General features: G+C 50.6%; 1 protein-coding gene across 2 annotated transcripts; it reads left to right on the top strand.

The window, feature by feature from the left end:
- Positions 1 to 428: 428 nt before the first annotated feature.
- On the top strand, positions 429 to 10,653 carry LOC123282416 (rhox homeobox family member 2-like). 2 transcript variants are annotated; one of them, XM_070502380.1, is made up of 3 exons: positions 439 to 4,105; positions 4,270 to 6,027; positions 9,534 to 10,653. In XM_070502380.1, exons 1-2 carry the CDS (start codon positions 3,988 to 3,990, stop codon positions 4,644 to 4,646), a joined length of 495 nt encoding a protein of 164 aa, XP_070358481.1. In that variant the 5' UTR covers positions 439 to 3,987; the 3' UTR covers positions 4,647 to 6,027; positions 9,534 to 10,653. The 2 variants fall into 2 exon arrangements, with proteins under 2 accessions (XP_070358480.1, XP_070358481.1); XM_070502379.1 differs by having other exon boundaries at positions 429 to 6,027.
- The last annotated feature ends 1,200 nt before the right edge of the window (positions 10,654 to 11,853 follow it).

Raw genomic sequence — 11,853 nt, 5'->3', positions numbered from 1 at the left:
ACAATACTTGTTTCATGAAACAACTCTTACTGGGGGCCTGCCCAGTGGCACAGCCATTAGGTCACACATTCTGCTTTGGCAGTCTGGGGTTTGCCAATTGGGATCCTGGGTGCGGACCTATACACCACTTGCCAAGCCATGCTGTGGGAGGCGTCCCACATGTAAACTAGAGGAAGATGGGCACGGATGTTAGCTCAGGGCCAGTCTTCCTCAGCAAAAAGAGGAGGATTGGCAGCGGATGTTAGCTCAGGGCTAATCTTCCAAAAAAAAAAAAAAAACCACAACAACTCTTACTGTGTTTGCAAAATGGTGGTGGGGGGGGACATCCATTAACATTTTCTTCAGACAAATGCTGTATGATCTCACTTATATTTAGAATCTAGAAAAAAAAAACTTGTAGAAAAAGATCAGATTTGTGCTTACCAGAGGCAGGGGCTGGGGGGTGGGGTGGGAATTGGACGAAAGTGGTCAAAAGGTACAAACCTCCAGTGAGAAGATAAATGAGTACTGGTGCTGTAATGCACGACGTGACGAGCACAGTTACCACCGCTCTACGGTATCTCTGAACGTTGCTGAGAGTAAATCCTAGGAGTTCCCATCACAAGGAAAAGAATATTTTTTTCCTTTTCTTTTTTGGTTTGTAACTATGTGAGCAATGATGGAGGTTAATTAAACTGACTGTGGTGATCACTTCACAATATGGGTAAGTCAAAGTACAGTGCTGGACGCCTTAAACCTAGACGGTGCTGCTTATCCATTATAGCTCAGTAAAACCAGGGGAAAACGTCTTTGGGAAATTCATGCTGTAGAGTGTGGAAATAGATGAATGGATAAAGAAGATGTGGGGTATACATACATATGTATATGTATGTATGTATATTTACAATGGGATATTATTCAGCCGTGAGAAAAGAGAAAATGCTGCCATTTGCAACAACATGGACGAATCTCGAGGACGTTATGCTGAGTGAAATGAGCCAGGCAGCGAGAGACAGAAAAAAAGAGAAAGAAAAAGTATTCTGTGAGACGATTATCTTTAGCCATTAGTAGTAGTAATAGCAGTCACCCTATTTTATCGTTGGGACACTGAAGCTCAGAGAGACGATGAGGCTTGCTCAGTGTCACGTGACAAGAACATGGGGCCGAAGTTCTCGCCATGAGGAGGAAACAAGAAGAGCAATGCTGTGCGCTGAATCCCACTTCAGGTGTTCCAACTCCCAACCTGGCTTCTTTACTCAAACCCCTGGGCTTCGGTATTTTGGCAGGGGGATGGTTAGTGCCATCACGCACCCCCTTGATAATCTGAGGGAAGGCGCGCACACGCTTAAAGTCACAGTACGGACAGATTTTACATTCGAGTTCCAAGAGACTCACGATCTCCCTGGTGGCCAACCATGGCCTCCAAATCAGGAGCCCCACGTCCAGACAATGTGCCCCACCCCAGTCACTGCAATGAATGGAGCCAGGTAGCACCCTAGACTCTCCCCCTCTCCCCCGCATCCTAAGACACTGCTCTCACCAAGTCACTGCCGCTGACCAAAACACTTACAGTGACCCACGCCCAAATCCAGGCATTCGAACTCCTCCCATAACTTTGGCCCCAACCCACCTTTCAAACTAGTTCTCACCCACAACAGTGTTGTCTTCAGGCTCTCCCTCCAGCTCCCCCTCAAAGTCACGTGTTACATGCACTCACTCTGCTGGCCACTCTGGCCGTGTGGGGGTTCCCTGAGACAAGCTTGCACTTGGTTCCTCCTCGGGCAGCTCACGCCACTTCTTGTAACCGGGATTCCCTGCACAGCTCAGCATCTGCCAATGCCTGACCCATCCTGTGAGGTGCAAAGGACACCCTCTTCCCCACAAAAGCCAAACCTGCTGCTACCACGGGGTGCTGAGAACAAAGCGTCTTGCAAGGTTTGAATCCTGGCGCACTTCCGCCGAGCTGTGTAACCTTGGGGAAGTCAGTGAACGTCTCTGAGCCTCCATTTCCTCGGTCAGGAACTAAAGACGGTGATGGTCCCCTCCTCAGGGGAGGGCTGGAACACACTGATTAGCCAGGCCCTGGTGCGCGGTGAGCTCCCACATGATGTCGCCAGCATGAGCAAGCACAGCGATGTGCCGCTCCACAGACTGTCATATCCACTCGGGAGCAGGGACTACGCTCCATGTCTGGCACCTTCAGTCACAGTGTGGGCTCACGTCCGGACTGACCCCACTCGGTCTTGATCCCTTAACTCCGGCATCAGCTCAAGATGTCTGAGCCTTCACCATGGGCCTTCCTTGTATTACTTCATGCAAATTTCACAACACCACAGAGGAGGTACGGTCACGATCCCCATTTTACACATGCGGCACCTGAGGCACAGAGAGGTCAGCTAACTCCCCCGGGGTCACAGAGCAAGTAAGTGGTGGGGCTGGGCTGCCTGCCTCCAAGCTGTGGGGCCTCCTGCTCCTGGGTGGGCCAATCCGCCTCCCCAGATGGTGAGAACCGACGGCGCCATGGCCAGCTGGGCCTTCTCAGCCCTCCCCACATGGCTGCCCTGCATACGCAGCAGCCGACATGGGCTTCTTGCGTGAAGCGTGTATATCTCCAAAAAGACACGGTAGGGACGTTATTTTCACAAGAAGACATCCTCTCCTCGGTGCCCACACTCAGATGATAAGCATCTCGATCTCCTCTCACGGGCCCTCATGAAAAATAACTAGGAAAAAGATGGAAGTAGGAAATGGGAGGCAACAGGGTACGGTCATTCATAAAGTCCTTTTAAATCGTCTCTATTAATCTTCTCGCAACCGCGCGTGTTAGCTTCTATTGTTGTCTCCATTTGGCAGATAAGAAAACTAAGACTAGGGGAGAATAAGCAACTCAGGTGAGCGTGGGGGCCCCGCGCAGGGCACCCCAAAGTATCCCACAAGGGCCTATGGATGATTTTGAATTAAAGGTAAGAAGCTTCGAGAAGCGGCCAATGCAAAAAGGGGATTTCCCCCTCCTCTTTCTGTTTCCGCGGAAAGCAGGAAATAAATCTCCCATGTGGAAGGTACCCTCCCGCCACCAGGCGACGGAGACAGCCTGATCGCCGGAGCTAGGGAATTCGGGGCCAGGAAGCCGGCAGACACAAAATCCGTTACTTCGACTAATTTGCTACCTCAAGCCTAAATTCTGCTTAAATTCCTCACTAATTACACACCCCAAACCTAAGCTTCTCGGTCCTGACATTTTCGCACAGATTGTTTCTCTGTGTCAAAAGATCTAACAAGCAGCCTGCTTTGCCCATCTTGGAGAGCATCGTTTGTTTGATCTCCAATGTGGACCTATTAAATTGGCTTTTCTCCTGTTAATCTGGTCTCGTGTCAATTTTATTCTTAGTCAAGAGGGGTAGAAGGGGGAATTTCCCCCTGTCGGACCAGACCCAAGGCCAAGCTCCTGTTCCTGGAGTCCCGGGGAGTATGGCGAACTCTGACTTCAGCCTCATTGCAAAAACTCAGAGCAGGCAACCTCCTGGCCAATCATACTAGTTTACTATTCCCTGCCTACGACTGGATGCTGGATATGGAGGGCTGGGCCAAGAGAGATCCTCCAAACATCTCTCCAACGTCTACGGAGCTAGCGTGGGTTCTCTCGCTTCCCCTGCACAAATCGGCTGGAACGATCCAACGCAACCCCTTCTTCCTCTGGAAAGACAACCCAAGAGGTCGGGCGTAGTCGGGCAAAGGGCAACCCGGAGTCCCAAGTTCTGTCCTGGCGCATGCTCCCTACCAGCGCCCTCCTTGCAGGCACACCCTCCCATTTGATGGCCACGCCCCTGCCGTATGGGCACCTCAGCCCGCCCAATCGCCAGCAACTGGTGGTGAGCCCACACACGGCGCCTACTCAGACACGCTCTAGTCCGACTAGCTGCTCTAACCTGCCTAGACGCTCTGACCTGACTAGACGCCCGAAGAGCCTTGAAGGAGCCGGGTCGCGGGCCGCCACTCCAGCCTTGAGCCATGGATCCCAGAGCAGAATCCCCAGAAGCACACGGCCTCTTGGACAGCACTCGGGACCTGGAGCCTCCACAGCAGTGCAGCGACGAGGGAGACGACGAGGACCGGGAAGAAGTGCATGGTGAGTGGTGGTCGGGACAGGCCCTTCGGCCAACTCCAAGCAAGGAGCGTGGCCTGGGAGAGGCGAGCGGACAGGACACCCCTCCGATGCAGCCCCTCACCCCCTTCTTCCCAAGCCTGGGCTCCAACGCCCTGATCTTTCTCTTTGGGATTCCTCCTTTGCAGAAGCGAAACGTGTGGAGATCTCGCTTAGCGCAGACGGAGGAGAAGAGGAAGAAGGGATACAGGCCGAACCTGAGCAGGAAGCAGCAGCAGCAGCCGCACAAGGAAAAGAGGCAGGAGACGGAGCAGGAGAAGGAGAAGAAAAGGACGACGGCGCCGTTGGCGCTGGAGCTCCCGCGAACCGCGAGGCCGGCGGCGATGGCGGCCGAGAAGCGGGAGAGCAGGGGCCGGAGGAGCAGCCCCCGCAGGCCGCCGTCGAATGTCCGCAGCCTGGAGCCAGGCGGCAGCCGGGCCGCCGCGCCACGTTCACCCCGGTGCAGCTGCGGGAGCTGGAGGGCGTTTTCCGCCACACTCCGTATCCCGAATTGTGGTTGCGGTAAGCCGATTGCTCTGCTTCGCGTCGTTTCCAGGCAGCATGTGGGGCTGGTCCAGGGCGGCCTTCGGCTCTCTCACAGGTCCCTCTCCTCCCCTCCCTCACGAAGAGCCACCTAGGGGACTCCAGGCTGCCAGGGCCCCCGCCCCTGCCCTTGGGTTCTAGGGTTGGGGTGAGGGCTGTGCCCCTTGGGAGTCAAGGTAAATGTTTTCATTCAGGATTTCAATAAATCGAGGCAGGAAACTTTGGCTGCCGCCTTTAAGATAGAAAACGTTCGGTCGGGACCAGGCCAGGGATAAAAGTGAGTAGCGTGAGGCAGGGTGAAGCAAATGCCGGACTGGATCGTGCCTTTGTTTAACGTTTTGATCATCTGTTGTTCACGGATTGTGTTTGCCTTGATTTTCATAGTTTTAAACGCTGCGTTTGAAAGTGATTGATCTTGATTAGCGATTTTTCTGCATCCCCTTAAATCCTGTTCTTGAGAGAAAACTGTCCGTAAAGCAAGCCTCATCTGAGATACTAGGGAATAGTGTACCCGAGTGGGGTGGGGAGCTGGTGATTAAAAAAAGTTTAAAAATAAGTGCAACCGGGGGCTGGCCCCGTGGCCGAGTGGTTAGGTTCGCGCGCTCCGCTGCAGGCGGCCCAGTGTTTCGTTGGTTCGAATCCTGGGCGCGGACATGGCACTGCTCATCAGACCACGCTGAGGCAGCGTCCCACATGCCACAACTAGAAGAACCCACAACGAAGAATACACAACTATGTACCGGGGGGCGTTGGGGAGAAAAAGGAAAAAATAAAATCTTTAAAAAAAAAAAAAATAAGTGCAACCGAAGAATGAACAGCAGAGAGTTTGTGCCATCCTTAAGCATCGTCTAGGAATGGACTCCAGCCTGTTCATCACTCATAGGCAGATAATAGATAATAGACAGATAGATAGATAGATAGATAGATAGATAGATAGATAGCAGGCTATTTTAAGGTTCTAATTTAATGCGTAACACGAGTGAGAGCAATGGTTGAAAGTTGGTAGGGAAATTTGCTCAGTCAGATATTCTTTTTCATTTTGAAGTCGGTAACACTCGGTGAACTAGAACTTCATGCGTCCTTGGGAACCGTGCCTCCTTCACCCGTGATACTTGGCTCTCCTTCAGTGCTTTGTCAACGTCAGTTCACTGTCAGTCCTGAAGTGGTGTGAGTTTTCCTACTGCAGAAGTGGGTTCGTAAAGCAAATGGCTGACATTTCCCTGAAAGAAAAAGTTTCAAATAAGAATGCACTATCACGCTAGATTTAATTTAATGCACAGCTCCAAATACTGAACACTTGCGATTTTTCCCCCCTCAGACAGGAGCTTGCTAGACGCATGGGTGTGACTGAAGCCAGGGTGCAGGTGAGTAAACCTGAACAAAGCAGCTCGGCAGGGCAGCCCTTCTAAAACCTGCTTCTGTCCTACACGGTCTCACGTTTGTGTGTTTTTGTTGCCTCTTCCGTGTTTGGGAAATGAGTTTTGAACTTTGGGGTCCTGGTGGGTGGAAAACGGGGTAAGTAAACAGCAGCTTTTGGAAACTGCCCGTCACCAGAAGGAACATGATTTCCTAAAGGAGAAAAAAAAAAAATGGTCATTAGTACACTGTTCCTTATATACAAAGATAGATGTGTATGTATAGCTCAACTCCTTTTGACACGGGTATCCTTTAGGTAACACTTGTGTGTGGAGTCACACTGGGGTTAAGTCTGAAGTGGAAATTGCTCAGATGAATGCACCAAGAAGTTCCATTATACTAAATTACTTAAAACCAAGCATAAGCTCTTTATGTAAGGAGTGAATTTATAAGTATCTAGGCATTGAAGAGGGGGCGTAATTCACACATAGAACACAGCAGAGGAGCAGCTGATGTGTGTTTGGTTTGGCCGAGACCGGTGGGGAGGGTATAGCATGAGTCCAAGCGCCTGGTCCTCCTGCCGTTGTTTTGAAGTGTTTGGCAGAGTGGTGTAGAGAATGGCGGCCCTAAATTTTAATCTTCTGGAATTCTTTGATATGTGAGCCTGCAAACACTGCTAACATAGTAGGTTGTGCATCGTGGCGGGGATGGGAGGGGGTGTTGCAACCTTGTAACTATGTCCAAAAGATGAAACAAAGGAAAGTACAACAATTTCAAAGTTCCACGGACCTAAGAAAGGTGGAAGCGCCAGGCACGAATTAGAGAGTCGAACGTACGCCTTGGGGACCTCACACACGTTCAAATTTTTGAGACTCCAAGTGCATTGGTGAATATTCTCTGGAGGAATGTCTAACACCTAAGAGGTGTGTCCTTCCTTCCTGTGGCGCTGTCGTGAAGCGGTGGGTTGTGTGGAACTTGGTGGTGGGGGTGGGGGGGGGGATGGCCCTTAGTTCAGGCTGGATGCTCACCTGTGGGAATTTGAAATGCTTTTTCTTTGCTCAGTCAGTGATGACTAATTTATGGGTCAATGGATCAAGAGGTGATGTTTTGAGATCGTAGGAAAGTCTAAGTTGTGTCAAAGGATAATTTGGAAGTGAAAAAAAGAAGAAGGAGAAAAGACAGAAAGAGAGGAAAAGAAAAATCAGGCTGGGTTTATTAGCTTTGCTGCAGAGACCGTGTGTGAGGGCAGTGACGGAAACGGGCCGCAGACCTAGTGCCGGGGTGTCTGAGAAGCAGCCCAACAAAGCAGGCCGCTGAGCGCTGGCGTCCTGAGGCCGAGGGCTGGGCTCACAGTCGGGTCTGGCCGGGGCCGGGAGGACCAGGCCTCTGCTTTCGCAAGCAGGCAGAGCAAGCTCAGAGGAAAAGAAAAACTTCAGTTTTCGTGCGTGGACTTCCTCCCTGCATGGGTTTGCGCAGTGCTCCCTCAGTGGGGTTCTGCAGGGACGAGGAGCCACAAGAAACAACTAAGGAAAGAGAGAGGATGTTCTCACCTGTTTCCAAACTCTACAGCATGAATTTCCCAAAGACGTTTTCCCCTGGTTTCACTGAGCCCTGACGGGTAAGCAGCACCGTCTAGGTTTGAGGCGTCCAGCACGGTACTTTGACTTACCCATATTGTGAAGTGATCACCACAGTCAGTTTGATTAACCTCCATCATCGCTCACATAGTTGCAAACCAAAAAAGAAAAAATTGTTTTTCTCCTTGTGGTGAGAACTCTTAGGATTTACTCCCAGCAACTTTCAGAGATACCGTAGAGCAGTGGTAACTGTGGTAGAGCAGTGGTAACAGTGCTCGTCACGTCGTGCATCACAGCCCCAGTACTCATTTATCTGCTCACTGGAGGTTTGTACCTTTTGACCACTTTCGTCCAATTCCCAGCCCCCCAGCCCCTGCCTCGGGTAAGCAGAAATCTGGTCTTTTTCTGCAAGTTTGGTTTTTTGTTGTTAGATCCCACATAAAAGTGAGATCATACAGCATTTGTCTGAAGAAAATGTTAATGGAGGTTCCCCCTTAGTCTGCAATTAACAGTAAGAGTCGTTCTAGGAAACCGGTATTTTAAATATGCAGCTAGTATCAGCCTTTACCCCAGTGAGCCCGATTTGCATTTTGGTTGTGTTTATGCAGGTTTGACCGCTGGTATGCTGGGATCCCTCAAAGTGAGCCCTATCACAGTGGCTTTTTAGACTACGTATTCACACAGAAGGACCCAAACACTACGGTGGGAGAGTGAAAATAAGGCAACAGGCAGAGAGAGGAGGATGCAGACTGGGACTGTCCCAAAATAGTAAACACAGCGTGATTGAGCTGACTAGGATGCTGAGGGGACAATGTAGTCTAAAGGGCAGTTTTATTTTTAGTTGTTTGGATATTTTGTGACCCCCTCACCCACACGGTTGTCGACTCTCTTCCCCAACCGCTGGTTCCATCTTCTTGCCTTAAGCATAAGGGAGGAGAAGGGGACCTCCTGGGTGAGCGGCACGGCCTAGGTTGAGTGGCATGCCGGGCATCAGCGGCCCCCTCCCAGGGTCCTGGAGCAGTGGGCTGACCTGGTCCCGAGCCCAGGAAGGTTTGGAGGGTGGGCCAGGTCGGAGCTCGCAGAATTGACAACGGTGACAGCGGTATGCCTCTTTCCCTCCAAACTCTTGGCTAGGCAAGGATTTTAAGAGAGTTAGTCAACTTGGTAAATTTGGGACTTTAGTAAAGTCGGCCCGAATTTAGTGAGTCTAAGCATTCATTTCCCCTAAAGTCTAAAAAGTTAAAGCAGTGTCCATGGCTTCAGCTATACTCGTGTCCCAGCAAGCCCGGCCACAAACTCCCTGGGCCCCCTCTGACCGAGCCTCGCTCGCAATGCCATCTTTTTAACTACCAAGAGGTTGCAGAGGATGAATGGCCCTTTAGTCATCCCTGAAGGAAAGCTTTGGTTTAAAAATCCCACACACCCCCTTTGATTATTTCCTGTACACTGAAGATGGGCTTTTCAACATGGAGGCTGTTCCCCTCAGGATGACTTGAAAAGACACCCACTTCTTACCATACTGTGCTTCCCCAAGATCACTGTGACACTTGCCTAGTGAGGAGGGGTTAGTGGCAGCTGGACAGCTGAGGGTCAGCTGTCAGGACACAGACGTACCAAGCATAGCAATCACAGCAGGGACACGGTGCAATTCCTCAGCCACACCTGCGTCCGAGAGTGGGGAAAATAACATTAAAGGTGGGAGGAGAGAGACACAGCAATCTGCCAAGCCGGAGCCTGGCACGTGGCCAGTGCTCACCGACGGCGAGCTGGGGCGGGGGGCCATGGTGGCAACTTTCCTAAGATATTTTCGCAAGAAGGAAACAGCTTCTCCTGACGCAGTTTAAAATCTTAAGGGCATAGAGAGTTGCCTGCTGTGTTTTTTCATGACATTAAACGCTCAACGTACTAAACCAATCCCTTTTTCCCTCTGTTTGAAGGTTTGGTTTAAGAATAGGAGGGCCAAGTGGAGGAGATGGCAGAGGGCGTTGATGTTCAGAGTCATGCCCCCCGTGGTCCTGGGCCCCCCCGTCGTCATTGGCTCGGGCAGACCCAGAAGTACCATCCTGATTCGGACTCCGGATGGCATGCGGATGCTTTTGCAGCCGCTGCCGCCGGGGCTGCCTCTGCCGCCGGGGTCTCCCTTTCCTCCTGTGTTCTTGCCGCCTCCGCCCTGGCTTCTTCCACCTTTCCTTCCCTGTGGCTGCTGTCGTGTGGCATGGCCTGCTCCCTTACCATCAGGGGGCCTTTTGTAGCCCACATTTTCTAAAGAATGGTCCCTGTGACAGTTTTTTCAAAGTTCTTTTGAGCCAAGTTCGAATTCTGCATCCCTCACCATCAAGAGCAGTTCACCAAATGCCTGCTAAATGTGTTAAATAAAAGTACGCAGTCATTGACCCTCTCTTATAGGGCACGTGTTTGTATTTTCAATAAAGTTGTGAATTCTCTGCAAATTTGTCTTGTGTGTTACATGGGGTTAGTGAGTTTGATGGAAATTGCGAAGAAGATGCCGTTCAGACCGACGGCCAAGGAGGCTTCCTTTCATGCAGGAGTATCTCTGAGTCACCATCGGCAGGCCACGCACATCTCAGAAGTTTCCCAAGTGCCCGTGGCAGGCTCACACAGACCCACCTCTTCTCTGCCACCCTCTCCCCCAACACCCCATCGTCCCCCGACCCTGCCCCGTTGGGACCATACAGATGTGTCAGATGGAGTGGCATGAGTCCCTGATGAGAGAACAGTGCGTTTCAAGGCAGGCCTGAGCCCCATTCTCGCTGAGGAGCTCAGGCACAACGGAGGACTCTACGGGAAGCTTCCTAAGAGGCTCCTCCCGGGGCTTTAGGGAGAAGTGGGAGCCAGGCCTTCACCTGGTGCTCTCCAAGTTCTGTTCGCCACCTTCCCTTTTGTGGAGGGGACACGGGGATAGAAAACTATAATTAGTGTTCGGGTGGTGAACATGATGTAATGTACACAGAACTCGAAATATGATGTACAGCCAAAAAAAAGAAAAATTGACAAAAAAGAAAGAAACCATTCTAGCAGGAGGGTCCTGCTTCTTCCAAGGCGACGCAGGGGGAGACTCCCTCAAGGCCAGAGCAAGGCTCTTCTCCCGCCCCCTTGCCCTCCTCCACCCCCCACAAGTAGAGAGCGCATTATAGCTTCCTCCTCAGCTCAGAGCTGAGATCACGCCTTCAAGTGTGTTTTGTCCCCTCCACCATCCTTGAGAGAACCCTGGTTCCAGCTAATTCTACAGCGAAACGTGCCAGGGTCGGGGAAAATCACCTTTCGACCCTTGTGTTCTATGGCTGGACTAACAATAAAATTGACACAAGACCAGATTAACAGGAGAAAAACCCAGTTTAATAGCACGTTTTGGAGATCATAGAGAAATGGTGCTCAGAGAGTGCACGTGGCAGGCAGCATATATATCTTTTACACAAAGAAACAATAAATTTGTGAGGAATGACACGACAAAGAAACTCAGATTTGAGGTACGTAATTCGTGACGCATTGAAGCAGAGTTGAGGCTTGAGGGAGTAAATTAGCAAGGTTTGTCTCTGCAGGCTCCCGGGATCAGGATGCAGGGAGAGCACCCTTCACAGGGGAGATGGATTTCCTGCTTTCAGGGGGGAACAGAGACAGGAGGGTCAGAATGCCCTTGTTGCTTCTCAAGTAACTTTAATTCAAAATAACCAGTATGCTATTGTGGGATATTTTGGGGTAAGGTGGCCTGCCCTGGGCCCCAACAGTTCCCTCCTCTGAAACTTCCCTGGAAGTTTCCCATATTAAAAATCGAGTTGGTAGATTGTTCCATTATTTCACGGAATTAAACTTTTAGTCTTCAAAATAGATCGGTTCAGTTGAACAGTTGGGTCTCATTGCAGGAGACCACGATGCAGGTGGGCTCCCAGAGTTAGGGCTGGGACATGCATGCAGGCTGTCAGTTCTTTCTTTTGGCTCTCTTTGGGAATGACTCTGGATCTTGGGAAGGTAGTAACCTCTGAGGACGCCTCTTGGGTCCGTAGAGTTGTTTAATACTGGCAGAAACATTTACTGTTTGTCTCACTTAAAAACCCAACAAGATATTTAAAAGGATTTTTTTAGCAGCTGTGTGGTCAAAAATTGGCCAAACTAAACCCTGATGTTCAGAGCCTGATAGGAATTTTTTATAGGCCTTCTTTGCTCAATTAGAATAAAACTATGTACCCAGAGGAAAGAAGCAAACTAGGAATAATGTAACCGGACCGGTAGATCAACCTA

The sequence above is a fragment of the Equus asinus genome, chromosome X (assembly GCF_041296235.1).
Source record: "Equus asinus isolate D_3611 breed Donkey chromosome X, EquAss-T2T_v2, whole genome shotgun sequence".
In the NCBI taxonomy this organism is placed as follows: domain Eukaryota; kingdom Metazoa; phylum Chordata; class Mammalia; order Perissodactyla; family Equidae; genus Equus; species Equus asinus.
The sequence above is the reverse complement of the archived record's forward strand: the minus strand, read 5'-3'. Positions and strand labels throughout refer to the sequence as shown.